We start from the raw sequence: 27,888 nt of genomic DNA, 5'->3' as shown, positions 1-27,888 counted from the left end.
CTAGAAAGGCATCCAAAATGATAAAGGGGATAGAGGCTACACAGGTTAGGGATCTTCAGCTTGGAAAAGAGATGGCTGAGAGGGAACACGATAGAAATTAATAAAATCATGAGTGGGGTGGAACGGGTAAGTAAAGGATGGCTATTTACCCTTTCAAATACTAAAACCAGGGGACACTCCATGAAACTGACAACCAGCAGATTTAAAACAAATCATAGAAAGTGCTTTTTCACTCAGCTGTGGATTCTGCTGCCAGAGGACGTGGTGAAGGCAACGAGCATAGCGGGGTTTAGCAGAGGTTTGAACAAGTTCCTGGAGGAAAAGTCCATAAAATATTGTTAGCCAGGTAGTCTAGGGAAGTGAGTAAAAAGAAATGGATATACATTTTGGTATCTGCCGGGTACTTGTGATCCTGACTGGCCTCTCTCAGAGACAGGATGCTGGTCTTGATGAGTCTTGCACTGGCCCAGCAGGGCATAGCTTATGCTGCTCACACCTAGTCCATGACAGCCTGTCCCTGTCTGTGCTATCTTATATTCTCTCCTAGCCCATCTCTAGCAATCTCATTTCTCACAGGCTTAGTCTGTGGCCGTCTCCCCCTCTCCTAGCCCTGGTGTGTAGCTGGCCTATACTGTGGAATCTGTGACTAAATTCTACTGCACGAGAAGACAGAACCTGTCCTATAATTGTAAATATCCTAGCAGAGTACTCCATTCCACCTCCCTGGTTTTGCCATAGATGCTGTTAGGGCACCCAATTTGGCAAATGTTGTGAATTTTGAAGCGTTTATTTTTTTATATATAACTATATAGTTCAAGCATGGATGACATCTTGTTTCCAAATTAAACTATCACAAGCAATTTGGGATGTATTCATTCAACATGGTGGATAAAGGAGGGGGCATGAATACCCTGCATGTTCAGGGTATGACGAGTGGTGGAGAAGTCCCATGTGATTTACACTGGGGATGATGTGAAGTGAGATTAAGCGTCCTCCACATGGGTCACCTGACCGCACGCGTCGAGACACAGCTGGAGAGAAGAGGAACAGGCTTCAGTCGATTTTCTCATAAGAAACGCAAAAGCTGGCACTGTCCCCCCCCTGCGCTTGAATTTAGTCACAGTTTCATGCCGGCTGAAGCAGAGCTTGGTGTGATATCTGCATGGATTGTGCTCCTCTCTCAGAAGGGCATTGTGGTGGTGAATGATCTGAGAAGTTTTGCTTAGAAGCACTTGGCCAGTGGTCGGGACTACATAAGCCGGGGTCTGCATTTTAGGAGAGGGTTTGCCATCCATAACGACCTTTTGAGAGAAGTCGTCTTCAAATTATGAGTGGATAAGTAGCTCAACTCCATTTACAACCGTTTGCTGCTGAACCAAGGATTTGAGGGTCCCCTGCTCATGTCGGTCACACTGCATGCAGCTGAAGGAACATATTTTAGCGCATTCTGAAATAATTTAAAAATCAAAGAAAGACAATTTGTGTGGCTTATGGATAAGCACAGTTGCCTTTATGTGTAATGGTCCTTTAAACATGAAAAGTAGGCATTTTTGATTAGTTTAAAAGATTTTACAGCAGACATTGCATTACTCTTGATACCATCACATCTGGCTGTGGAGCTCTGTATTTTTAACACACAGCTGATTGTTTCACATGTATCTATTGCATGAAAATAATTTGGAAGCACGGGTGGTTCTTTGATTTCTTGTAGCTGGCAGGGTGTGACAGGATCCCAGTTGGTGGTTCACCGTAAGAATTTTTTTTCAAGTTGGTGGTATAGCGCCCTACACCCCTGCACAGCATACTGTTCCCTCTGTCAGCCTCCTGAGGGCTTTGGGGAACTTTTCTCTCATAGACTGAGCTGCACATGAGATGAGAACGTGAGTAACACATTATACAGGACACTGAACAATCAAAGAGTGCTGCATGGGTCTAGCAGAACTGTAGAAAAGCGAGGTAGTAAGCATCTGACATGTGAAAGTCCCCCAGTCCCCGACTGGTTCAATATTGCTTCTATCATCATCATTATCAATGAAGCATCATTATTGGGTCAGAAAGTGTTCCCCAATTTAAGGACAGTTCTGAATGACAAGGATTCTGCTGTGGAGCAGGATATGACTGCACTGGTTCTCTCAGAAGTACAATCAACTGATGGCTAGAGAGACGAGACAGACAGACATGTCAGAGTCCAGGGCATGGACTGTGTAGCATACACAGAAGTGCTGCCCAGTGTATGGAGGATGTCAATGGATAAAAAACTCTTACTGTGGACAAGCCCAGCGCTTGGACAATGACAATGCTTACAGTGGCAGGGCCCAGTGTGGGGATGACGATGCTTGTATTGGCAAGGAGCAGTGCGTGCAAGGTGATTTATTTATTCAAATGTTTCTAGGCTGCCTTGCGGTGGGAGAATCCAGCATCTGGCTCATGCCTACAGGGGCAGGTCCCAGCATGGGGCTGATTACCCATGGATAGAAATTTCCAGTGGTTTCCTTTTGCACGGCAGAATTTTACAATGCAAGCATGTAATGCAGGATTTGTACTGAAATAGACATCCCCCCTTTTTGAGTTGCTCCCTGTGAACCTGTTTTACACTAGATAGCACTGTTTGACTGTAAAAACCTCACTCTACGATAAGACACAGCAGAGGAGGAGGATGGTTGTTGGTTTGAGGGGGGCATAGGGATTAAAACTGGAGCACCTCGATTTTGTGCCATTAGTCTGAGGTCTGGGACACTCTGAGGCGGATCCAGAAGACTGAAATCTGAACTGGCTCCTTTCACATCCGACAGCTTCATCTTGGGATAAGGTGGTTGGTCACTAGTAGCATCTGATGACTGACAAGTTGATGCTTGCACCTGGAAACCTTCTCTGTGGGGAGATGTCCTGGAATCCACATGAACTGGGCTGTAAGTCCTGAATGCAGGATTGTCTGGCCGTGCAGCCCCTTGTTCCTGTTCCCTGGCCTTGGCTGATCTAGGAGACACTTCCTTGCTTCTCTTTCCATGGTTTCCAGACAGCACTGAGCCTCTTACAACAGTGTTTGCTGTTTTAAATGTTTGATCTTTAAGCTTCAGACCTGCTGGACAGGGCGACGCTCTAGGTTTTATGGAATCTTCTAAGGGAAAGGAGACTGTGGGAGTAAAGGGGATTCCTCCATGAGACCTTTCTGTTGCTGAGGATCGAAACATCAAATCAATTGGCCTGTAAAAAACAAAAGAAGGTATAAATGCAGGGCATCTAAGAGAGAAGCAGAGGACAGAGACTTAAGTCAGTTAGAGTGGAGATGCTTTTAACCACATCCATCTTTTGGATCAGGTTGTGTACATTAAGAACAAGCACCAAACGCCTGGATCAGGGCTTCCCCAACCTGTCCTATTAACCTGCACAGCCAGTCGGGTTTTCAGGCTTCCTGCCATGGATTTATTTAGAAATATTTCTATCTTGCTGATTCCACTTTGTTCACAGCGGGCAACAAGGAACACACATAATAAAACATCAACACATAACATACATGCAACATACGATGTATGTAACAAGCAACCAGGAAATAAAAAGAGGGTGCAGCACAAAGACAATCAGTATGCATGAGCTAATCTGCATGCATTGGGTCCCATAGTCTGCAGTTATTTCAGGCACATTTAAGAGGTACTTTTCAAACTCTTCGCACTGATGCGACGTCCAGGCAGGGAAGGTGCATGCGGTCACTGGCTGGCCCCTGCTGTTTGTGCGTGTGGAGTTTGCTTGACAAGGCCACGCATGGCTCTGGAGATGCTGTCTCTGCCTGTACTCTTCCTCCCCAAGAAACTCCAACTCTGAGCGTGGCAGGAAGTGATCTTCTAGCCAATGTTCCCTTTCCGGTATAATATGAATAATATTGGGATTTCTAGTGCACGTGAGATTCACAATGCACACAGCTTAGAGGGAAAAGTACTTCTAGGCCCTGTGAGGGCATGCAAGATTCAGACAGAGATTTATGCAGATAAAATGCGTTTTGCTCAGTAAGTTGCATTGGAAAATGTTGTCTTATTCTGGATCTTCTGAAAGTGCGACTGGTGGTGGGGTGAGCAGGACAGATTTCGGACCTGCTGCCCGAGAGAGGCGGTCAGCACAGAGGGCACTGTCCTGTGGTTTGTGCTAATGTCCCCAGAACCCCCGAGATGGAGCATCGGTGTTTATAAGCCCCGTTTCCCCCTCTGAATGCATTACCTAGCACTTGTGGCAGAGCTCCTGGGCAACGCTGTCTTCAGTGCCTGGACAAAGCCAAGTGCAGATGGGTTTAGCTGCAGGTCCCGCTCAATCACTCGCCTCTCCTCCTTCAGCTCTAAGCAGGGAGAGGAGAAAGCAGAGTACTCAGGAATCCAGCATGGGAGCTCTTAGAAAGACACGCTTGCTCCCTTTTCAGCCATAAATTCAAGATATAATCTAGGGGTGGGTTGGATAATCCCAGTCAGTGCCAGAATCTCTGATCTGGGTGGACTTTCCTGATCACCAACTGTGAGAATATAAATCTAGAAAATGGGGGTAAAAAGTGACTGTGAAAGCAATTTTCCCCTTATTTTGGGGGTTCATATTGTGCAAATAAACCCAAGTCAGACAACTCAAGTAGAGAATTACTCCGATCTGGTAGAGTCAGGCAGGTGTAGTGTAATCCATTGCATTACTGGTATAGAGTTATCCTCTTACCCAGACAGGTATGTAATCAGGTTCAGAGTGAGCCCTCCTCCCAGACCCACCTGTAAGTGAAGGGGCTGGTACCATCAGCTCTTCTGAGTAATGCTTCTCCTCCTCCAGGCAACTCTGCCAAATAAAGACAGCTCACATGTCTCAGGGATCCTTTATTCCTTTACAGCAGATACAGTGGCTTGCAAGGAGCAGCAACTCAGGTCATTCCAGCTATATCTCCTGCACTTTATACAGCACTACCTGTGCACTTAGCCAGGAATATTCCCACAAAGGATTTAAAAGGAACATTTTTCTGTTCTAGCTCTGCAGTGAGTTTGCTCCTGAGGTATTTTATAAGATGGTGTATCCCAACCCTCTCCTGCAGGCAGGTTTTCAGGACTGCTGCAATGAATATGCATGAGATAGATTTACATACACTAGATCTCCAATGTGGGCAAATCTATCTCATGCATATTCATTATGGCCATCCTGAAAAGCTGACTGGTTTGCTGTGCATCCAGGAGAGGGTTGGGAAGCACTGTCCTGAGAGAAGCAGCACCTCCATACCCGTCCTAGGCATTACCTTTGCACGCAGGGCACTGCAGAGAATTTTTAAAGCAGCGGCACTCAAAGAACTGTTTTAAGATACTTCCGTTCTGACTTAAAAAAAGAAAAATCATTAAGATAAACTTTTTACTCTAATTTATAGTGAAATGCTAAGGAAATATTATCATTTAAAATTTAGGTAATTCCTCCTACTTACCTGACTCCACCATTACAAATCAGGGATGCTGCAGGGATCACATATTCAAAATCATATGTAAAGTATGAATACAGCACAGATAGCTGAAGAGCAGATCCTCAAGCAGCTATCACTCTGATAGAGGTAAAGCATGAATACAGCAAGGGTGGATAAAGAGCAGATCTTCATCAGAGCCCCATACAGGGATCACACTGATACATGTAAAGCATGAATACAGCACAGACAGCTGAAGAGCGGATCTTCATCAGAGCCCCATGCAGGGGTCACACTGATACGTGTAAAGCATGAATACAGCACAGACAGCTGAAGAGCGGATCTTCATCAGAGCCCCGTGCAGGGGTCACACTGATACATGTAAAGCATGAATACAGCACAGACAGCTGAAGAGAGGATCTTCATCAGAGCACCATGCAGGGGTCACACTGATACATGTAAAGCATGAATACAGCACAGACAGCTGAAGAGAGGATCTTCATCAGAGCCCCATGCAGGGGTCACACTGATACATATAAACCATGAATACAGCACAGAGAGCTGAAGAGCAGATCTTCATCAGAGCCTCATGCAGGGGTCAAGTATGAATACAGCACAGAGAGCTGAAGAGCAGATCTTCATCAGAGCCTCATGCAGGGGTCAAGTATGAATACAGCACAGAGAGCTGAAGAGCAGATCTTAATCAGAGCCACATGCAGGGGTCACATTGATACATGTAAAGCATGAATACAGCACAGAGAGCTGAAGAGAGGATCTTCATCAGAGCCCCATGCAGGGGTCACACAGGTGTAAAGTATGAATACAGCACAGACAGCTGAAGAGAGGATCTTCATCAGAGCCCCATGCAGGGGTCACACTGATACATGTAAACCATGAATACAGCACAGAGAGCTGAAGAGCAGATCTTCATCAGAGCCTCATGCAGGGGTCAAGTATGAATACAGCACAGAGAGCTGAAGAGCAGATCTTAATCAGAGCCACATGCAGGGGTCACACTGATACATGTAAAGCATGAATACAGCACAGAGAGCTGAAGAGAGGATCTTCATCAGAGCCCCATGCAGGGGTCACACAGGTGTAAAGTATGAATACAGCACAGACAGCTGAAGAGAGGATCTTCATCAGAGCCCCATGCAGGGGTCACACTGATGCAGGCAAAGCATGAATACAGCACAGACAGCTGAAGAGAGGATCTTCATCAGAGCCCCATGCAGGGGTCACACAGGTGTAAAGTATGAATACAGCACAGACAGCTGAAGAGAGGATCTTCATCAGAGCCCCATGCAGGGGTCACACAGGTGTAAAGTATGAATACAGCACAGACAGCTGAAGACAGGATCTTCATCAGAGCCCCATGCAGGGGTCACACTGATGCAGGCAAAGCATGAATAGAGCATGGAGGGCTGAAGAGTAGACCCAGGGAAGGATCTTTCTAAAAACAGTGGGAGAAAGGGATTGATCAAAATAAAATGTGCTCCCTTGGTGTTAGAAAGGTGACAGCAGGAAAAGATCACATGGCCTATCCAGCCTGCCCAGCCACCTGCCCTACCACTCCCTCAGAGATCCCCAGTGCTTGCCCCAGGCTTTCCTGAATTCAGATCCTGTCCTTACCTCCCCCACCTGCACTGGGAGGCCGTTCCATGCATCCATCACCCTCTCTGTAAGGAAATATTTCCTAAGATTACTCCTGAGTCTATGCCCTTTCACCCTCATCCCATGACCCCTCATTCTAGAGCCTCCTTTCCATGGAAACCTTGGCGATATCTGAATGTCTCTATCCTATCTCCCCTATCTCCTTTCCTCCAGGGTATCCATGTTTAGATCTTTAAGTCTCTCCCCCTATGCTTTAGAACAAAGACCACTGACCATGTTAGCAGCCTCCCCCCTCTGGAGCGACTCCATCCTGTTTATATCCTATTGAAGGTGGGGTCTCCAGAACTGTACTCAGTATCCCAAGTGAGGTCTCACCAGGGACCTATACAGGGGCAATATCACCTCCCTTTTTCTGCTGACCCTTCCTCTCCCTATGCACCCAAGCATCTTTCTGGCTTTTACTGTCGCTTTATCCACCTATTTGGCCGCCTTAAGATCATCAGATTTGATCACCTCCAGATCCTGCTCTTCCTTTGTATTCAGAAGAATTTCACCTCCAGTACTGTACCAACCACTCCCTTGGGTTTTCTGCATCCTAAATGCATTGCTCTGCATTTTTTAGCACTAAATCGTAGCTGCCAGTCTCTAGACCGTTCCTCAGACTTCACTAGATCCCTCCTCATGTTTTCTACATGTTCCTGGCTCTCTACACCCTGTGGCAGATTTTGGTATCATTGGCAAAAAGATAAAACTTTCCCAATAATCCTTCCACAATGTCACTCATGAAAATGTTAAAAAGAATTCTCACCTCCCACTCAACCAGTTTCTAACCCGCTCAGTCCTGTCAGGGCCCGTGTCAAAAGCACTCACTGTGGATCCATAAAGTCAAGAGGCCGCCAATGAAGAGTGGGTTACTCGCCAGAATGATGGCTACTGGCTGGAGTCAATACCCTTAATAAATAAACATACACATGCTTACTGTGACTCCAACATCGCTCTAAGCTTCAACAGCAAGAGGAAACGTGGAAAAAAGGATTTGCACTCACAAAGAGGGGAGTAGCTGGCTTGTTACGGCGGTTACTACCCCAAACCAAATGTGCCTGATACTTCACTTTCGATGCATATCCAGCATGGCTCTCTGCTTCAACTTTCGATGCATATCCAGCATGGCTCTCTGCTTCAACGGCATGGGAGAAAGGCTGATACATCACGCATTTCCAGCATAGCTCTCTGCTTCAACAGCAGGGGAAAAGAAAAACTGATGCTTCACGCATATCCAGCATAGCTTCAATGGAAGGGGAGAAGAAAAAAGGATTCGCACTCACAAAGCGGGGAGTAGCTGGCTTGTTACGGCGGTTACTACCCCAAACCAAATGTGCCTGATACTTCACTTTCGATGCATATCCAGCATGGCTCTCTGCTTCAACTTTCGATGCATATCCAGCATGGCTCTCTGCTTCAACGGCATGGGAGAAAGGCTGATACATCACGCATTTCCAGCATAGCTCTCTGCTTCAACAGCAGGGGAAAAGAAAAACTGATGCTTCACGCATATCCAGCATAGCTTCAATGGAAGGGGAGAAGAAAAAAGGATTCGCACTCACAAAGCGGGGAGTAGCTGGCTTGTTACGGCGGTTACTACCCCAAACCAAATGTGCCTGATACTTCACTTTCGATGCATATCCAGCATGGCTCTCTGCTTCAACGGCAGGGGAGAAGACTGATACATCACGCATTTCCAGCATAGCTCTCTGCTTCAACGGCAGGAGAGAAGAAAAACTGATTCTTCACGCATATCCAGCATAGCTCTCTGCTTCAATGGCAGGGGAGAAAAAAAAACCTGATACTTCACGCATATCCAGCATAGCTCCCTGCTTCAACGGCAGGGGAGAAGAAAAACAACCAATAAGGGCTGTATAACATAGTCTGGGTAAAACAAGCATGGGTGTAGCTTGCTTATTGCGGCGGTTACTACCCCTACTACCCATAACTAATCAAGCTTGATATTTCACTTGGTTGCAGCTCCATCACCACTCTCTACATTAATGGTGGGGGTGGAAGGGAAATAGAACCAAGAGCTAAGAGAAACAGATAAGTATGAGAGAAAAGATGTGTGAAGCTTGCTGGGCAGACTGGATGGGCCGTTTGGTCTTCTTCTGCCGTCATTTCTATGTTTCTATGTTTATTTAGAAGCTGCCTATGTGGAACCGCCTCGGATGCCTTACTGAAATCCAAGAGCACTGCATCCAGCGCTCTCCCTGATCCAGTGAGGCCCCTGGCTGCAGTGCAGACCTCCTGAGCTGTGCAGGCTTATGCCTTGAGCGGCACTGCCTCACCAGTTACTCCTTGCTTCAGCTTGGGGGTCTTGCGTGCTCCTAGTTCGGCTGGGCTGCAAGCCTTAGCCGTGTTGGTTTTCTGTTTAAGGGCTTTCTTCTCTGTGTGGTCCCAGTATAGTGGCCTCCTCGTTTGTTTGTGCTTTCCTTGTCCTCTTGGCCTTGTGCTGTGGCCTCCTGTTTTGTTTCTTCTGTCTTGCATCTTGTTTGTGATGCACTCCTTCTATTGTGAGTCTGTGTTTGCTGGTGGGTGCCCTCCTATACCCCTTTCTCCAGTGCACCACCAGCTTAAGTCCTGCCGGCCTCCAGAACTTGTGGGTTCAACCCACGGGGAAGTGGCCAGTACAGTCAGAAGACCCAGAACACTGCCTGTTCCTATTTTAGCCAGATTCCCCGAGTCCAGTGCTGCACCTGCCCTGGGGGTTACCCTTAACTGGCACCAGTGCCCCAGCAGATCCAACTCTCTGGTCACCCAATCAAAAGAAATTGATCAGATTCGTCTGACAAGATTTGCCTCTGGTAAAACCCTGCTGCCTCGGATCCTGCAATCCATTGGATTCCAGAAGCTGCGCTCTCCTCTGTTTTAGCAGCGAGTCCATTAGTTTGCTCAGCACAGAGGTCAGACTGACCGGCCTGTGGTTCCCAGCCTCCTCCTTACTTCCACTTTTATGAATAGGAACCAAATCCACCTGACTCCAGTCCTCCGGAACTGCTCCAGACTCTAAGGAAGCATTGAAAAGGTCACCAGCGGGGCTGCCAGGACATCTCTGAGCTCCCTTAGTACCCTCGGCTGTGTCCCACTTAGTACCCGTGGATGTATCCAGTCTGGCCCCATCGCTTTAACTGGCTCCTCATGAACACACTTTTCTCCTGGAAAAACTAAAAAAAACCATAAGACACATAATATATATATATATATATATATATATTTAGGACAACTGTTAAAGGAAACTAGAAAGCAAAGAAAAAGCAATAAAGCCAAGGAAACAGTAAGGCAATATTCACAGGAATGTTGATTATAGTTTAAAAAACTGTGCTTTTTGGTGTATGAAATTTGCATGTGTGAGAAGCGCTTGCAGAGCTGCGGAGACACCTGAAGAAGAGCCCTGTGGGGATCGGAGGGCTCCGATATAATAACCTCTATGAATAATTTTTTACTTCTCTCCAATAAGCACAAGCAGAAAAGACAGAAGATGGAGGTCGAGCTGCAGTTCTGAAGGCCGCCAGCAGAGAGCAGCACTGCTTCAGGAGTCTGCGGCCACACTTTCTGCTCCTGCCTTTTGCTTGGCTTTTTTCTCAGCATCCAAGACTCCATCGGGGTTTCCTCGTCGGGTGTGGAATTCACCCTCCAAAATGCAAGTCCAAGCCAAATAATGAAAGGAACACTCAGTCAGTACCAGCTTTCAGAGGCGCCCGTGCAGCCCGCGCCGGGAAATGCGCATGGAGGGAGGGCCAGCGGTTTATTAGGTCTGTAAAAGGGTCCTCCTCACACAAGGCTATGGCTGGACTCCCTGATGCCATCCCTACACAGGCAGAGACGAAGCTAGGACCGAGAAGGAAAGTGCCAATGAGGTAGGGGCTGATCCCAGTGACACGTGGAGAGAGAGAAGTTAGATAACTCCCCCTAGCTATGGAGAGCACCCAGTTATTAAGCAAAGGCATCTCCAGGACATTGCTCAACTCTGGGCTGACCTGGCCGTCCATTTTCTTCTTTAAATATAAAAAGTGTCTCCTGGGTGAGGGCTGTTAGAGATTTCTCATTAGCAGTGGGGAGCCAGCGGGAGGATTCCTACAGCACTGGAGGGCTCCCCTAGTTTCCCTGCTCTCTTTAAACCCTACATGTGATTTTCCTAGACTTAGTGGGCATTGATGATCCAGGTCAGAATAAGGCGAGGAGAGTGAAATCAGGAAAGATACCGGGAGGCCAAAATCAGAGCTGAAAAGAATCATCTGAATTCACTAAGTCAGAAAAGCTCCTGGAGAGAGCAGAGGGTTGCAGATGTGGCTGCCACGCCAGATGTTTTCTGCCTGCATGCCCAGCAGGTAGTGAGCTTGGAGTGCAGGGGGGGGAGGGAGGGGGCGCGTCAGCCCCAACCTGCAAAACTTAATGCCACCAACAAGCCCATGAATGTTGCAGCCCCATACTGTGCACTGGCCCCTGATGAACAGCTCTGCACATCAAGGCCTGGTCACCTTGCCTCGTATCTCCAGGAGGAGAATTTGGGACGCTTAGGGCTCTAGAATGTGCGGTGAGGCAAGGGTCTAGGATAGGTGGAAGGCAGGAAGGCCCTCACGTTCTAGAGCCCTAAGAGTCTCAGATTTTCCTCCTAGAGTGATGCAAGCAGGTCTGGCTTTCAGGACATCCAAGCTATGCAAATGAAACCTGGTTCTTGCATCAAATAAATAATTGCCTACATTTAAGATATCTTCTAGCCCGCAACTTCTTACCATATGTTCAGTGCGGGTTGCAAAATTAACATACACAAGAAATATTAAAACATCACAACATACACACACAAATACTTTCAATAATACAAAATAAAATAAACTAACAGTTAAAAGCTTCTTCAAAAAACTTTTTTCACCAATTTTTCTCTACATTTTTAAGTCTAGCTGCTCACGGAGCCTTCCTGGCAATTTATTCCATTCCATTGCTGCTGCTGAAGAGAAAACTCACAATCTGCTTTGAACCCACTTACACTGATTCGCCGAGGGAAGTCACAACTGCAAAGTGCCCTTCAATCTCAAAGACCGTTTTGGGATATTCACTTCTATTTCATCTCTTAACAGTTTAAAAACAGTAATCAGCAGTCTAAATCCTGCCCTCCATGTTACATGTTCACTTCTTGCAAACTCGGTAAGAGCTGAGCAGTGGCATTAACGTTTCTGGTAGGCCTAAACACGAGGTACTGCAACAGTCTAAGTGGCTCAGCGCAATGGCTTGAACCACAGATCAGAGGGCCTAACCACCTTCAGCTTATAAAAAGCTACTTTAGATGCACTTAAGAACATAAGAACTTGCCATGCTGGGTCAGACCAAGGGTCCATCAAGCCCAGCATCCTGTTTCCAACAGTGGCCCAGCCAGGCCATAAGTACCTGGCAATTACCCTGACACTAAGCCTTCATTGAGAACTGGGAGTCTAAAAAGACTCCCAGACATTTTACCTCTGTCTGAATTGGCATTGTGGAAATCCTGAAAGCCGGAGGCACAGCAAATTATTAAATTGCAGCTGAGGAGCAGAGCTTGCATCCCTGTCCCAGACCCTGGAGTCCCCACAATGCTCCCTCACGTTCTCCAGTCCCAGTTCTTGAACGTTCCATCTTCATTTCATACAGAAACTGAGACCAGGATTTACTGAGTGATTCTCTCTCCTGAGTGAAGCTGCTGAGTGCTGGTCACATGCACACCACTTCTCCCATCTTCCACCCAAAGCACTGGGGGACTTGTATTACTCAGTACCCAGGACTGCAGGCTCCAGCATGACTTGGGAGGGTGCTGGCAGGCACCCACAGTACCTGCGTCCCCTCCCCTGCACGCCGAGGGGGCAGATTCCCAGAATCCTCCGCTCTCGCATGGTCCACATGCAGCGCCTGCAGACGCCCTAGGACCCGTCCTGCTGGAGCTCCGTGGGGGAAATATAGCGCGCCGTGCCTCAGACGGAGCCGGGGGAAAGCGTCTGCGAAAGCTAAAAATACTAACTCAGCTCTGCAAAGAGGCTTCGTTCCAAATGTAACCAGAGATGGAAAATGAGACAGAAAGCAAACTTTGGTTTTCTTATAATGTTTCATTGTAATTAAAAACCAAGAGTTCCAGATAATTTAACCAGATAAGTGCCCCAATATTCAAAATGTTGCCATTTAGCCAGATAACCTGTGAGTTATGTGGTTAAATGGCTTTGAACATGGACCATCTACTGGAACACAATGCTGTAATAGCAGGGGTAGGGGGTGCATGGGTGGGGGACCTCAGTCCTGGAATAGCAGGGGGTGCCTGCAGTGGAGGAGTGAGGTGCATTGCAGAGCTGTGAGGGGGGTCTCAGTATTAGACTAGCAGGCAGTGTTACTGGGCAGGAGTGAGGTGCACTGTAGAGCTGTGAGGGGGGTCTCAGTATTAGACTAGCAGGCAGTGTTACTGGGCAGGAGTGAGGTGCATTGCAGAGCTGTGAGGGGGTCTCAGTATTAGACTAGCAGGCAGTGTTACTGGGCAGGAGTGAGGTGCATTGCAGAGCTGTGAGGGGGTCTCAGTATTAGACTAGCAGGCAGTGTTACTGGGCAGGAGTGAGGTGCACTGTAGAGCTGTGAGGGGGTCCCAGTATTAGACTAGCAGGCAGTGTTACTGGGCAGGAGTGAGGTGCATTGCAGAGCTGTGAGGGGGTCTCAGTATTAGACTAGCAGGCAGTGTTACTGGGCAGGAGTGAGGTGCATTGCAGAGCTGTGAGGGGATCCCAGTATTAGACTAGCAGGCAGTGTTACTGGGCAGGAGTGAGGTGCATTGCAGAGCTGTGAGGGGGTCTCAGTATTAGACTAGCAGGCAGTGTTACTGGGCAGGAGTGAGGTGCACTGTAGAGCTGTGAGGGGGTCCCAGTATTAGACTAGCAGGCAGTGTTACTGGGCAGGAGTGAGGTGCATTGCAGAGCTGTGAGGGGGATCCCAGTATTAGACTAGCAGGCAGTGTTACTGGGCAGGAGTGAGGTGCAGTGCAGAGCTGTGAGGGGGTCTCAGTATTAGACTAGCAGGCAGTGTTACTGGGCAGGAGTGAGGTGCATTGCAGAGCTGTGAGGGGGGTCTCAGTATTAGACTAGCAGGCAGTGTTACTGGGCAGGAGTGAGGTGCACTGTAGAGCTGTGAGGGGGTCTCAGTATTAGACTAGCAGGCAGTGTTACTGGGCAGGAGTGAGGTGCACTGCAGAGCTGTGAGGGGGTCTCAGTATTAGACTAGCAGGCAGTGTTACTGGCCAGGAGTGAGGTGCATTGCAGAGCTGTGAGGGGGTCTCAGTATTAGACTAGCAGGCAGTGTTACTGGGCAGGAGTGAGGTGCATTGCAGAGCTGTGAGGGGGTCTCAGTATTAGACTAGCAGGCAGTGTTACTGGGCAGGAGTGAGGTGCACTGTAGAGCTGTGAGGGGGGTCTCAGTATTAGACTAGCAGGCAGTGTTACTGGCCAGGAGTGAGGTGCATTGCAGAGCTGTGAGGGGGTCTCAGTATTAGACTAGCAGGCAGTGTTACTGGGCAGGAGTGAGGTGCATTGCAGAGCTGTGAGGGGGGTCTCAGTATTAGACTAGCAGGCAGTGTTACTGGGCAGGAGTGAGGTGCACTGTAGAGCTGTGAGGGGGTCTCAGTATTAGACTAGCAGGCAGTGTTACTGGGCAGGAGTGAGGTGCACTGTAGAGCTGTGAGGGGGTCTCAGTATTAGACTAGCAGGCAGTGTTACTGGGCAGGAGTGAGGAGTTTTGGTAGAGCTGTGAGGGGGTCCCAGTATTAGACTAGCAGGCAGTGTTACTGGGCAGGAGTGAGGTGCATTGCAGAGCTGTGAGGGGGGTCTCAGTATTAGACTAGCAGGCAGTGTTACTGGGCAGGAGTGAGGTGCATTGCAGAGCTGTGAGGGGGTCTCAGTATTAGACTAGCAGGCAGTGTTACTGGGCAGGAGTGAGGTGCACTGTAGAGCTGTGAGGGGGTCTCAGTATTAGACTAGCAGGCAGTGTTACTGGGCAGGAGTGAGGAGTTTTGGTAGAGCTGTGAGGGGGGTCCCAGTATTAGACTAGCAGGCAGTGTTACTGGGCAGGAGTGAGGAGTTTTGGTAGAGCTGTGTGTGTGAGCGATGGAGTAATTAGGGTACTGCAGATGTGAAGTAGATCAGACATCAAGGCAGGTTTGTGTCCTCAGAAATCACTGCCGAGATGTCATAGAGACGGGAGGGGACATCCATGAATGAACAGAGGAGGAGGAGGAGAAGTACACAGGAAAGCATTTCTGTTAGCCCACATTGGGCACTGCCAGGAAAGGACATTTGGAGAATGCGCTCAAGAATTGATGCAACGCAGTCACCTGTTCCACTGTGCAAGAGGAGGAGTCAAGATGCATGAAACAGGGAGAAATCCAAGCAGTGCAGTCCCTGGAGAGGAGCAGCTCCCTCTGCAGAGGACATTGATAGCAGCACAGAAGGCCGGGGCCCATGCAAGTTAATCTAACACAAGAAGCGCCTTGCAGACCATCTCTGGCAGTGGCCAAGTGAGGCTTCTTGGAGGACTCGGCAGATCCCAACCAGGAGATCCATCTCCCAGGCTTAATAACTGTTGTATGGGCTTTTCCTCCAGAAACTCGTCCAACCTTCTTTTCACTCCCAATCCGCTAGACGCCTTGATCTCGTTCTCTGGCGACAGACTGTGCGCTAAGTGAAAAAGTCCTTTCTACAATTTTATTTTAGAGCTGCTGGCAGTTAGTCTCGTGGCTTGTTCCCTTGCACCAGCGCTATCTGAAAGGATAAACAACTGTTCCAGCCCACTCATGATTTTATAAATCGTTATCATATCCCCTCTGAGCTGATTAGCACCCGAAGCAATGCAAACCCACAGGAAAAATGTGGGTTTGCATTATCAGCTTTCTGCTGATAAATTAGAGAACCGAACCGGTGCTGGATTTAAACCTGTCCCAGTGACCCCATAGCCAGTCGGGTTTTCAGGATATCCACCATGAATATGCAGGAGGTAAATCTGCATACATGGGTGTGGAGTCAGCAGGGCAGGTTTGGAAAGAACTCAGCCTCTCCAGATATATTTTTTAAAGGGATTAAGGTATATTCTTTCCACTCCAGCCCTGTATTCATTAATAAATAAGGTAAGTATGGCGGTGCTTGCTTGTGATTATTGCCAAGTTTTGAATGGGGCACAAGTTCAGAACCTTTTCCCACCCTGGGAGTGACAATATTCCTAATATAAGTTATGATGAGACCATCAGCCAATCAGGTGCCTTCAGTCACCTTCCACTGGACCATCTTATTTATGTAAGAGCTCCATTGGCAAGTGGCTCTCATCACAACTCGCCAGCAGGAAAAACAAACCAGCAATAGCCCCCATTCTCTGACATCCCTACTCCTAATGATGAGAGGTGCGCTTTTGAAAATCTGAGACTCTTACCTTCTCACCCCTCGCCATCCCACAGCCTCAGCCGTACCTCTCAGTTTTCACATCAAAACCACACTGCATGGAGCAACTCTTAGTAAAATAAGCGGCTTTCGCTGAGGATTCACATTTACCAAGGAACTGCCCCTGGAATGCCTCAGCATGCATGGAAAGGAAATCTGACTCCACGCTGGCCACCCTTGTGCTGCTTTGGAGAAGCCGGGGCACCTGGCAGGAGGCTGTCACCTGCCCCCAGGATGCGCACCGAGGATAGGTCTCCAGGGGGGGTGAGTTAAGAGGGGAGCTAGCTGGGTGACTGATGGCCGTGAGCATCGCTTATAACTTGCTTATCTGGCGCAAAGGAGACAGACCTGTGGTGTCACTCAGATTAGAATTTCAGACAGTGCTAGGAAGGAGCCCGCTGTCATGGTCCATACGAAAATGCTGCAGAGAGGATCTGAAAGCGAAAGTTAGGATTTTAGGTAGAAGATTGAAATTCTCAGGAATACTCCCTGATCCATGCAGGACCGGATTTAAGATCATGGTATAGATAGGCAGGGCTGGAGAGGGAAGGGGCATCCGAGGCACGTACCTGTGTAACCTGTGCCTAAATCCAGCCCTTGGTTCCACATGCAGGACCACATAGCTAGGCTGAGCTCCAGAGTCTCAATGCATGGTCGAAACAATGTCAGGAACTGGGGAACAGTTTGGGGAAGGGGGAGCCTCTTCTGACAGGATGGGTGGAACCCAGCTGCTGGCACGAAAAATGTAAAAGGAGATTGAGCAGCTTTTAAATAAGATTACTGGAGAAAGCCGAAAGTCACTCGGGAGCACATAAACTATGATTTATGCACACAAAAAATGCTCTTGGAGCAGAAAGTACTTTTTGTGTGCAGAAATCCGATTTTATGCACGGGAAACCTGCTTTTTGTGCATAAAGTGTGTTTTCTATTACCTAAAATCCCAGCTACAAGTCCTGGCACCAGAACGCCAGCTTCCACCCACCTCGGAATAGGAGTTAGGTTTCCAGCATTAAGACCCCAGGGGGTAAGCCAGCGCCCCGCTCTGCACTGGAGGAGCGGGGATGATACCTGATGCCATCACTGGCAGGGAATCTCCAGGCAAAGGCACCCACTGAAGCGCACAATGTTCTAGGCACATTTTTCGGAACAAAATTCCTTGCAGTGGCAGAAGAGTTTGCCCAGAGAATATTTGCGAGCGAGTAAGGGTAAAGAGCAGACCTTTTTGCATCAGCCCCATCTCAGCACGGCCTGCAAGGGAAGTAAAGTTTTTAGATGCCAGCAATGAATGCTTCATGGGACCCATGAAAGGGGCAACTACTTTAGACTTAGTGCATTGCAGGGGGTGGTACAAGGGGAAACGGTGCTGGGGATGCTTGCAATAGTCATCAAATTTGATAAAATCTCCAAGTCAAAAATATCAATTAATATTAATGCATCAGCATTCAACTTCAAAAAGGAAGACTTTGATAAAATAAGAAAACGAGTCAAGAAGAAACTAAAAGGGGCAATGACAAGGGTTAAAAATCGGTATGACACGTGGAAATAGCAAGTTTGCATACCTGTAAACAGGGCTCTCCGTGTACGACAGGATGAATTAACCATCACGCACGGGTGACATCATCCGATGGGGCAGACATGGCCACAGCACTGAGAGCTCAGTAAAAACGTTACTGAGTAGGTGCGAAGGGTCCCACACGCACACGCTGCTTCATAAGCCCCTCAGACTCCTGCAAAAATTAAGCTTTAGTGAGGTAGTCAACTCTCCAGGGAGGTGGGCAGATACTAAGAATGGCTAATTCATCCTGCTGTCCACAGAGACCCCTGTTTACAGGTAAACTAACTTGCTTTCTCCATCCTGACTGAGGGTTGCATTGGAGAGCTACTTATTTAAAGATAACCCGGCCCCACTAGGTGGAGAGTGGACTACTGGGTGAGCAGGCTGTGCAGAACTGCCCGTCTCCTCGTGTCATACGTGGGACATGAAGATGTGCACAATCCACCATGTGACAGCTTTGCAAATGTTCTGAGATGGGCCACTGAAGTAACCATGGCTTCCACTTACTGAGCCTTGATTGTCTGTAATCTATAAGCCAGCGCACTATACAGTCTGCTAACCAACTGGACAGAGTTTGTTTGGCAACTGCCATTCCCAATCTGTTGGGATCAAAGAACACAAACAGTTGAGAAGCTTCAATAGTGAGGTGGGGTCCCCTTTAGATATCACACCAGAGCTCTCTTGTGTCTGAGAAACAAGGTAGATAGCAAAAACGCATGATTGATGTTGAACACCTACACCACTTTACTTGCGGCAAGTCCTATTTTGTGGAAAAATTGCAGATATGGTGATTACGAAACCAAAGCCTACAGTTTGTTTACTCTTTGTGCCAAAGTGACAGCCCCGAGAAACAAAACTTTCCTGACTTGAGAGGTTGGAAAGGAGGTTTCATGAGTTTAGGAAGGACCATAATGAGGTCCCAAGGCACTGGAGGCTTGGAATGCCACAGACCTTTCATGAATTTTGATACCAAGGAAAGGAGAGAGATCAGAGCCCCTTCCACTTGCTAGGGATATGCTATGTAATAGAGCTGAGATGAACTTTAACTGAAGAGATGCTCAGGCCTGAAGACAAAAGGCAAAATAGGTACTAAAGCAATCCTCTCTGGCCACAGGTGAATGGATCCAGCTGACTAGACCTACACCAAGAAGAGAACCTCTTCCATTTGAACCCATAGGATCATCTTATTGAAGGTTTCTGGTCGAAATCAGAATATCCTCCTCCTCCTCCTCTAAGGGAAGGATCAAAGAGGAGGCTACTGCATGTTTCAACATCCGTGCTGTGAAGGGCTCACGAGGCAGCACACATGCATGGGAACTTCCGCACATGCTCAGCAAAGTCTTTACTGAGCTCTGACAGCTGGATCTGTGTCAGCATTGTAGGATGACATCACCTACACATTATGGCTAATTGATGCCTATTTGTTGACAGAGAAGGTTTAGAAGTACCATCTTGGAAGCCCAGATAAAATGCATCCCATGCATTAAAAAGGTCAAAGGAAGACCAAACAACTGCCAGCATGGTTAAATGGTGCTAGGAAAGAGACTATTAAAGTAAAAAAAGGCATCTTTTAAAAAAACTGACAGAAAAATAGGAAAGAGCACGGGACTTGGCAAAGTAGATGTAAAGCATTAATAAGGCAGGGCAAAAATGAATTTGTGAAAAAAGCAAAAACAAATAATCAAAACTTTTTGAAGAACATTAAAAGCAAGAAGCCTGCGAGGGAGTCAGCTGAACCACTAGATGACCAGGGAATAAAAAGGGTGCCATCACAGAAAAACTAAATGAATTCTTTGCTTCGGTCTTTACTGAAGAGGAATTTGGAGAGATATCCACACCAGAACCATTCTTTGAAGGTGATGATTCAGAGGAACTGAAGTAAATCACTGTTAAACTGGAAGATGTATTACAGCAAATTAACAGGTTAAATAGCAACAAATCACAGGACCTGTTGGTACTCACCCAAGAGTTCTGAGAGAAGTAAAAAATGAAATTACTGATATGCTCCTGTTAATCTGTAACATATCATTAACATCTATCATTATACCTGAAACCTGGCAGGTAAGCAATGTAACACCAGTTATGAAACATAACATCTAAAAGATGTTTAGAAAGGCTCTAAAGGTGGTGCTTTTAGAAGAGGCATTTGGGCGAAGCAGCATGACTTAGTTTTAATTATTTTAAATGTTATAAATATGTGTTTTGACAGCTTTCATAAGGATGTAATGTTCTGTTATGTTTGATTCTACCGCATATGTAATGAGTTTTATTGTAGTTTGATGATTCTCGGAAGTGGTGGAATATAAGTATGTTTAAATAAATAAATAAAAAGGGTTCCATGGTTGATTCAGGACATTGCAGACCAGTACGCCTCCTGTCAGGGCCGGGCAAAATGGTAGACACTATAGTTAAGAACGTAATTAGTGGGACATGGATAAGCATGGTTTAACTGGAAAACACCAACATGGGTTGAGCAAAAGGAAATCATGCCTTACCAATCTACCAGTGTTCCTTGAAAGCGTTCATAAACATGTGGATAAGGGTGAGCCAGTCCATAAACATCTGAAAAAGTCTCACATGAGAGACATGGGACATGAGAGAGGAGGCAGTGTCCCACGGGTGACTGGTAACTGCTTAAGAGATATTGGAACAGAGAGCAGGTTGACATGGTTGGTTTTCCCAACGGGGAGAAGTAAATAGTGGAGTCTCTTTAATGTTTAACATATTCAAAAATGATCCAGAAAAAGGAATAGTGAGTGAGGTGAACAAAGGATCTTGCAGGTAATGTGGGCAGCACATTGAGTTCGTTGGCTCAGAGAGTGGCGGCAGACAAAAAAAAGCAAAAAGGAATAGAAAATGAAGCCGGGGACTACAATAATCCCTCTCAATCGATCCATGATATGACCACACCTTGAGTTTTGTATGCAGTTCTGCTCACCACACCTCAAAACAGACATAGCAGAACAAGAAAACGAACAGCGAAGATTACAGGGGTGACTCGGCCCCCCTATGAGGAAAGACTAAACAGTTAGGGCTCTTCAGCCTGAAGAAGAAACAACTGAGAGGGGATGTGATAGAGGTTTTCCAAATCCTAAGTGGCATGGGAAAGGTTAATACTATCAGACAGTGCTAGGACTCGAGGACGCTCCCTGCCAGATTTAAAACAGAATTAAGAAAGTATTTATTCAGTCAGTGCACAATTAAGCTACGGAGCTCGTTGCCAGAGGACGTAGTTAAGGCTCGTAGTACGACTGGGTTTAAAAAGGTTTGGGCAGGTTTCTGGAGAGGTCCATGGATAATTATTAGCCAGACAGACTTTGGTAAGAGCAGCGTGAATCAGACTTTCACATTGGGATTTGCCGGGTACTTCCAGGCGACCCAGACTGGCCACTGTCGGAGGCAGGATGCCAGGCTTGCACAACCGTTGCTCTTACCCAGCGTGGCATTTCTTCTAGTCGTGGGGAAAAAAATCCGCAGGGGGAGCCAGGGGGGTTTCATACATAGGAATTAGCAAGATTTCCCTGAGCTCCTCCCAGCGCTGGGTCTCGGGCCTGCCCATCATCTTTCTTTCCGCGCACACTCCCTTACCAGCAAGAATGCGCTCCGTCTCTTCAGGGACTGGCACTCCTCCTCCAGAACAGATCTGGGAAGAGAAGGTGAGATGTCTTTAAGTGGGATTGTAGGAACCGGCATCACAGCATATCTCTGAACAGTCACAGCACTTTCACGACATCATCAAACCAAATCAGCCTGAAAGCAACAAGAGGGTTAGGTTGACATTCTGCAAAACAAAATTCCAGTCATATATTGTACAAGCCTAATACATGATATCTGCAGGCTGGATTCAGGAAGGAGCTTGCTCCACACCCAACTGTGGCCTTGACACTGATGAGTTTGCAAAATACCTACCCTCACTCAGATACAATCAGAATAAAACCTTTAATAGGTAACTGTTATGTACTTTCTAAATATTTCATAGATATTTATACTTAGAATCCCTCACTTTCCTCTCCCTACAAGGGAGGCCAAAAGCCCTGACGCTCCGAGAAGTGGCAGCCATCTTTTGAACGAGACGCATACAGATATTGTTCATATCCTTTTGAAGCAGGTGTGTAAAAGCCAAAAGGCTGGCAGTGTCGGGCGAGAAGCACAGCAGCAACAGCACTGAAGAACCAGCGTGGCAGGACAAGAACAAAGAACACCAATCAGGAGTTGTTACAGCAACCGGGGTTACCGCTATAAGAGACAATGAGAGGAAGACCACTTACATTTAAACCATTTTATATGCAATAATAAAAACCCAAAAAAGTGATTAGAAGAGATAGTCTCAGCAGGCTGGGAGATGGTTATCCTGGGATGGTGACAGCGCTACAGTGGCAGATATCAAAAATATGACACCAGAGACAGCCAGTGGTTTACTTAAAGAGGGGTGATTTGAGAGGCTTTTTTGGTTGGCAGTTCATACAAAAAAAACCAAAGAGAGCCAGACCAAATCAACTGTGCAGGAGAATGAAGCACTTGGTTTGATGCCAGTCAGAAAGCTAGATGAAGATTTCACGCCTTAAAATGTGTACGCGCGGAATGGACTGGATCCTGATCACCAGGCCCGTTTCAGTCCAACTTCCAGCATCAGAGCAGGCTCCTACGAGCCTTAGCTTTCCTATACTCTGCTGCTGCTGTTTTCATGCCTGTGGCTCTCTCCTGCAACTTCTCCTGAAGAAGGGCCCAGTGCAAGAAATGTCCCCTCTCTTTAGGGGATCCTGGATCTATGAAAAGCATCCATTTTCTACCCCATACAGATTCTCATCCTGATGAGCTGCAAGGACTGGAGCAAAACATTGGTCCTTTGGATGTATAAATAAACGCTTTATCATTTTTACATAACTTGGGTGTTATTTATCTTCAGGAGTTGGCTATGCTCCGGTGGGGCTATAAAGGATGTTGTTACCCCGCCAGGCAAGCCTGAACCCTGTCTCTTACTTCCAGAGCCTGAATCTTTTGTTGGGTGCGGGGGCTGCCGCTGTAGTTTTAGTCTCGGTCCCTGGGAGAGGGGTTTTCTCTTCCTTCTGCTCACTGAGCACTGCATTACCAACTAAATCACTGGAGCCATTTTATTTGTGTCCCAAAATCAAAGTCTTTACCGAAGTTGAATTCTGCTTGGTAAATGGCCCAGTTGGCAGCATCCTCAGAACCACAGAGGCGTTTCTATTACAGTCTCCTCCCTCAGTCTGTGCACAGATCTCTAATAGCAGGCAAGGGGACTCACATCCTCCAGGGCTTGGATGAGTGCAGGGTAGAAAAAGAGAAAACCCTGGCAAAACAGTCCCTGCACCGAGAGTCCAACCCGCGCTCTGCCCAGGCTATGAGGACTGCAGCTGGGGGTCCTCCAGGCTCTCAAACCTAGTCTTACTGACGGTTAGCAGATATTCATTCTTGTCTCCAGGTCCCAGATGGGAGGGATCCCTGTACGAGCAGACAGCTCCAGATGTGACAAGTCCCAGATAGAAAAAGGGTAAAAATCTTCCTCCAGGCCAACAACCAAAATCAGCTCCAGAGGAAGCTGCAGCAGGCCACCACCGTACCTCCATGTCCTGGCCCTCCCAGAGAGACCTCTCCCCTGGCAGAAACCTGGGGTCTCACAGTCCTCTTACAACAAAGGGGTAAGATCCCCCAAAATATCCCAGGACAACCCCGACTTAACCCAAAGCTACCGGGCAAGGTGCAGCCCAGGCCTCCAGGGAGGCCAGAAAACTCCACAACCTCCTCCCCCCCCCCCCCCCCCCCCCCGAGCTCTGTGTAGAGGGGACAGAGGGGGACGTCCATCCTAGCACCTCCGAGGGAGGATTCTCTCTGACTGCCAGACCTAACCATACTACACCAATGTATTTATTATTATTGTAACCCGTCTGGAAGAGGCGGGTAATAAATATTTTCAATAAAATGTGTTTTCCTTTCCTTTGCATGGAAATGCTCATGGCAGGGCACAGCTTCCTACAATGAATGAGAAAGCTGCTGGCGCTGGGTGATTCAGAGAGAGTACTATTTGGGGGGGTTTCCTGCTTTTGATATTAGGATTATTTAGATGTATGGGTTGTACAGTTTACAGTCGCTGTACAAAGAGTCGTAGCCCAGGGGTCTTAGCCATCTGGGCTGGAATAACTGGCTGCCTGGGAAAGCAGCAAAGCCTAAGAAACCGTCGCACACACTGCCTGAAGCACTGTCCCACATCCAACACAGCACAGCTTCCTTCAGCTGTTGGATTAATTCCCCACAGAGCAGGATGCAACTCCCTCCGGAGCCATCCTACTCCCCCAGCAGCAGCCAACCAACAAACGTCTCTGCGGGGCATTTGGCTGTGAGTGTTGTACAAGATGAGCCCAAGGAGAAGACCATTAAGGTAGGACTGGGTGAGTACTGCTTGAGTAATGAGCAGCAATCAGCACGCAGGACACATTTTAAAAGCAAAATCACTCTAGGCGGCCCGGGCAAGGAGAGATCCCAGAGCTGCCACACAATGCGAGGCACTGGAAGTACTTCCTATATGAAAGGGAGACTGAGAGCGAGCGAGGAAGGGGATAGGATGGAGCTGCATCCTGTCCCCTATCCTATCTGTGCACTCTCTCCTGCCGAGAGACACGCAGTGGCTAGGACCTGCTCTTCAGAAACCCATTACTCCAATATTGCGAGAACGTAAGATGGAGACCCCGTGATTGCCCATGAGCTGCTGCATTCAGAGGATCCTCGCTTGGGTGGGAGCTGCCGGTTAATGGCTGCAGGGCACTCGCACAGAAGCTTTTCCTCATCATTGAATGAGTTGCCGGTTAAGTTAAGGGAGGAGAGAGGTGTAAGAGGTTTTAGGAAACAAGTGAAGGTACTGTATTTTGGGGAGGCTGTTGAGTTTATACTGTTGATTATGGCTGCTGTAATTTTTACCTGCACTTTTTAAAAATCTTTTCACAGTATGTTTGACTGGCATTTTTCTTTCTTTCATGAACATGACTTATTGGAACCCGCACTGAACACAATATAAGATTGTCTCGAGTTGGGTGGCAAGGCAGCCGAAGCCTGTCGACTGCAGAATGTATTAGAGAGCTGGCGTGCCCAGGAATCTCTGCCATTACCAACTCAAGAGAGGAAGACGAAGACTATGGAAAGGACGCTGCGCTGTGTAAGAGAGAGGGAGTTCAATAAAAGGGAATAACGTGAATGACTGAGGGTCACAGAGGGATGAAAGAAGCAAAACTCATGGGAGACGGGAGCAGTCTGCACCTCCTCCTTCCTGTGCTCAGAACACCTGATCCAAAGCATCAACCTTGTGATTCTCTCGTAAGCAGCTGGCCCCGGCCGTGAGGGGTCCTCCAGGGAAAAGGGCTGAGAGCCAGGCACTGGGCTTTGGTGGAGAAGGTTAGAAAAACAGGCGGGTCAGGGAACTAATGAGGGTGCAAACCCTGGGAAGGAGGAGTAAGACAGGAGAGAGAGTGGATCACACAGGCAGGTGCAGCTTTCCCCCGTCCTGGGGATTACTGTCCCGTTATCAAGTGGTTTCAGAGGTTTACCCAGCACAGAGTGACAGGAAGAAGAACTAATAACGTCCAGCCCTGCTCCCATTGCCTTACAGCAATCCCCCCCACTGTGCATCTGTAGTCAGTTCAGCCCCCCCACGAGAAGAGAGTCAGCTCCTCCAGAGACAGCAGCACTCCCCCAGCCCAGGAGCATGAGGGGTTAACGGCAGAGAGGAGCTGGGGTCAGTGCCTTCTCTTCCCCTGCCTCAGGCACTGAATCTGGGACTCATTCTGGTACAATTCCCCCTTTGTTCTGTAACAGAAAAGGCTGCTCCCCCCCTGACTCTCCCTGCAGCGGGCCAGAGGCAGGAGTGGGAAGACTTGGCCACGCCTGGAAGAAATGCTGCCCAAAGAGGCAGGGCAATGATTACTGCATTTGTCTGAGGCCCAGAGGAAAATGAAGTCCTGCAAATCAGAGCAGAGCCAGGCAATGTGGTGAAAAAGCCATTACACAAGGCATGACCCCAGGAGTGGGAGACTCTGCTCAGTGTTTGTACAGCAATGCCCACGGCCGGTGCAAGGGGATTAGAGATCCTAAGAAAACCTTACAGCCTTGTACCCCCCCATCCCATCACACCCTCCTCATACACAATTAAAAATGATGCATTGATAACAACAGATGTTACATGAAAAAGGACATTCAGAGCACAGTCTTCTGAGGTAGAAATATCACTTACAATCTGTTTATCATATTTACATGCGCTGCTGAGGTGCCGGCCAGAAAACCCTGCAAAAAAGCAACCCATATGGTATTGGGAATGGCATCATCCTCAGGGAGCCACTCAGACAGCAACAAACCCTGCAAATATTACACCAGGCCTAAAACACCAATACACCTCCTATTAGGAAAACAGAACAAGCCAAGCTGCTATTGATCCCTACGAACAAACTACACACTAATGGAATAACTCACTTCAGTCACACATGCAAAGCACAGATAGACCCTCAAATACAGAATAAAGAGACCATAAAGTATAAATAGAAATGTACAGAAACTGAACTGGAAACTGCAACAAGTCAAATTCTGTATGCCCTGCTATAATGGAAAAACAGAAGCATTACCTTTCCTCATAAAACAAAATTAGTAAAACCATACCAATAAAAAGAATAATTCAAAACAATGAATAGAATAACATTCAATAATTAAAATCTCATATAAAAACTTCCAAACATCAATAAAATATTTCAAAACAGACACAGCAAATAAAACCCAACAATTAAAATAAGGATTTTAGAAAAATCTCTGTTATCCATATCTACCAACTTTTGATTTCAAGATGTCCTGAAATTGTCATGGATTAGCAGGCAGAGTAACTGGGATAGTTGTGCACACACATGCTCCCTCTCATTCCCCCATACACATGCTCTCGTTCACTCTCCCACACACATGCTCTCTCTCTCTCCCACCCACATGCATACATGCTCTCGTTCACTCTCCCACACACATGCACATATGCTCTCTCTGTCTCCCACACACATGCACACATGCTCTCATTTACTCTCCCACACACATGCTCTCTCTCTCTCCCACACACATGCACACGTTCACTCTCCTACACACATGCACACATGCTCTCGTTCACTCTCCCACACACATGCACATATGCTCTCATTCACTCTCCCACAAACATTAATTCAGAGTGGGATATCCATTCATCCATCTGGGCAGGGTGTCCTACAGAAGCCAAAATTAATATTATATATCCATCTTTCCTTACCTCATCTGTTCATCTTTCTCACTTCATCACCCATCTAGCTATCCATCTTTCTCTGTCTCATCCACTTCAACGTCCCCTCTATCATACCCTCAACATCCCAGTTGTGAGGGCTAGAGACCGGATGTTGGCATGGAATAATCAGCCTTGGCTCTGAGTATTAGGTTTGAAGATGTTGCAACTCAAAAGCCCTTTCGGAATACAGCAGGACCGAAGACTTGGATTCAAGAAACCAGGAAGACACAGGAACCAGGCAAGGACAAGGAACAGGAAGACCATGGATGATGACACGAGACAGGAGACCAGGAACAAGACGAGAGACCATGAAGGACCTTGCAAAGACAAGGAGCAAGAATGAAAAGCATTTTCTTATGTTCTTTTATAGGACTGGCAGGAGATGTCATCGGGAGGTGCCATAGCATTTCCTGCCACAGGCCCTTTAAATCCGGGGCTATGGCATGGGCGCGCCTAAGGAGAGAGCGGCGTGCAGGAGCAGAAATAGAAGGTGGCAGCCCTCAGGCTGCGGAGACCAGGAGTGGCGGTGGCTCCTTGCTGTGAAATTTACAGG

At 47.4% G+C, this 27,888-nt stretch overlaps 1 protein-coding gene across 4 annotated transcripts in view; it reads right to left on the bottom strand.

The window, feature by feature from the left end:
* Positions 1 to 1,482: 1,482 nt before the first annotated feature.
* CCDC24 (coiled-coil domain containing 24) overlaps positions 1,483 to 27,888 on the bottom strand; it is a 65,958-nt gene continuing 39,552 nt past the window's right edge. For 2 of the 4 annotated variants that reach the window (XM_029617817.1, XM_029617818.1), the window contains 4 exons: positions 21,632 to 21,686; positions 4,737 to 4,800; positions 4,210 to 4,324; positions 1,483 to 3,204 (listed from right to left, as the gene is read on the bottom strand). In XM_029617817.1, coding sequence (XP_029473677.1) covers positions 2,595 to 3,204; positions 4,210 to 4,324; positions 4,737 to 4,800; positions 21,632 to 21,686 — 844 coding nt within the window. In that variant the 3' untranslated portion in view covers positions 1,483 to 2,594. The remainder of the gene's footprint in view (positions 3,205 to 4,209; positions 4,325 to 4,736; positions 4,801 to 21,631; positions 21,687 to 27,888) is intronic. The other 2 variants (XM_029617819.1, XM_029617820.1) reach the window with 2 other exon arrangements.

Source organism: Rhinatrema bivittatum, chromosome 10 (genome assembly GCF_901001135.1).
Source record: "Rhinatrema bivittatum chromosome 10, aRhiBiv1.1, whole genome shotgun sequence".
Taxonomy (NCBI): Eukaryota; Metazoa; Chordata; class Amphibia; order Gymnophiona; family Rhinatrematidae; genus Rhinatrema; species Rhinatrema bivittatum.
The sequence above is the reverse complement of the archived record's forward strand: the minus strand, read 5'-3'. Positions and strand labels throughout refer to the sequence as shown.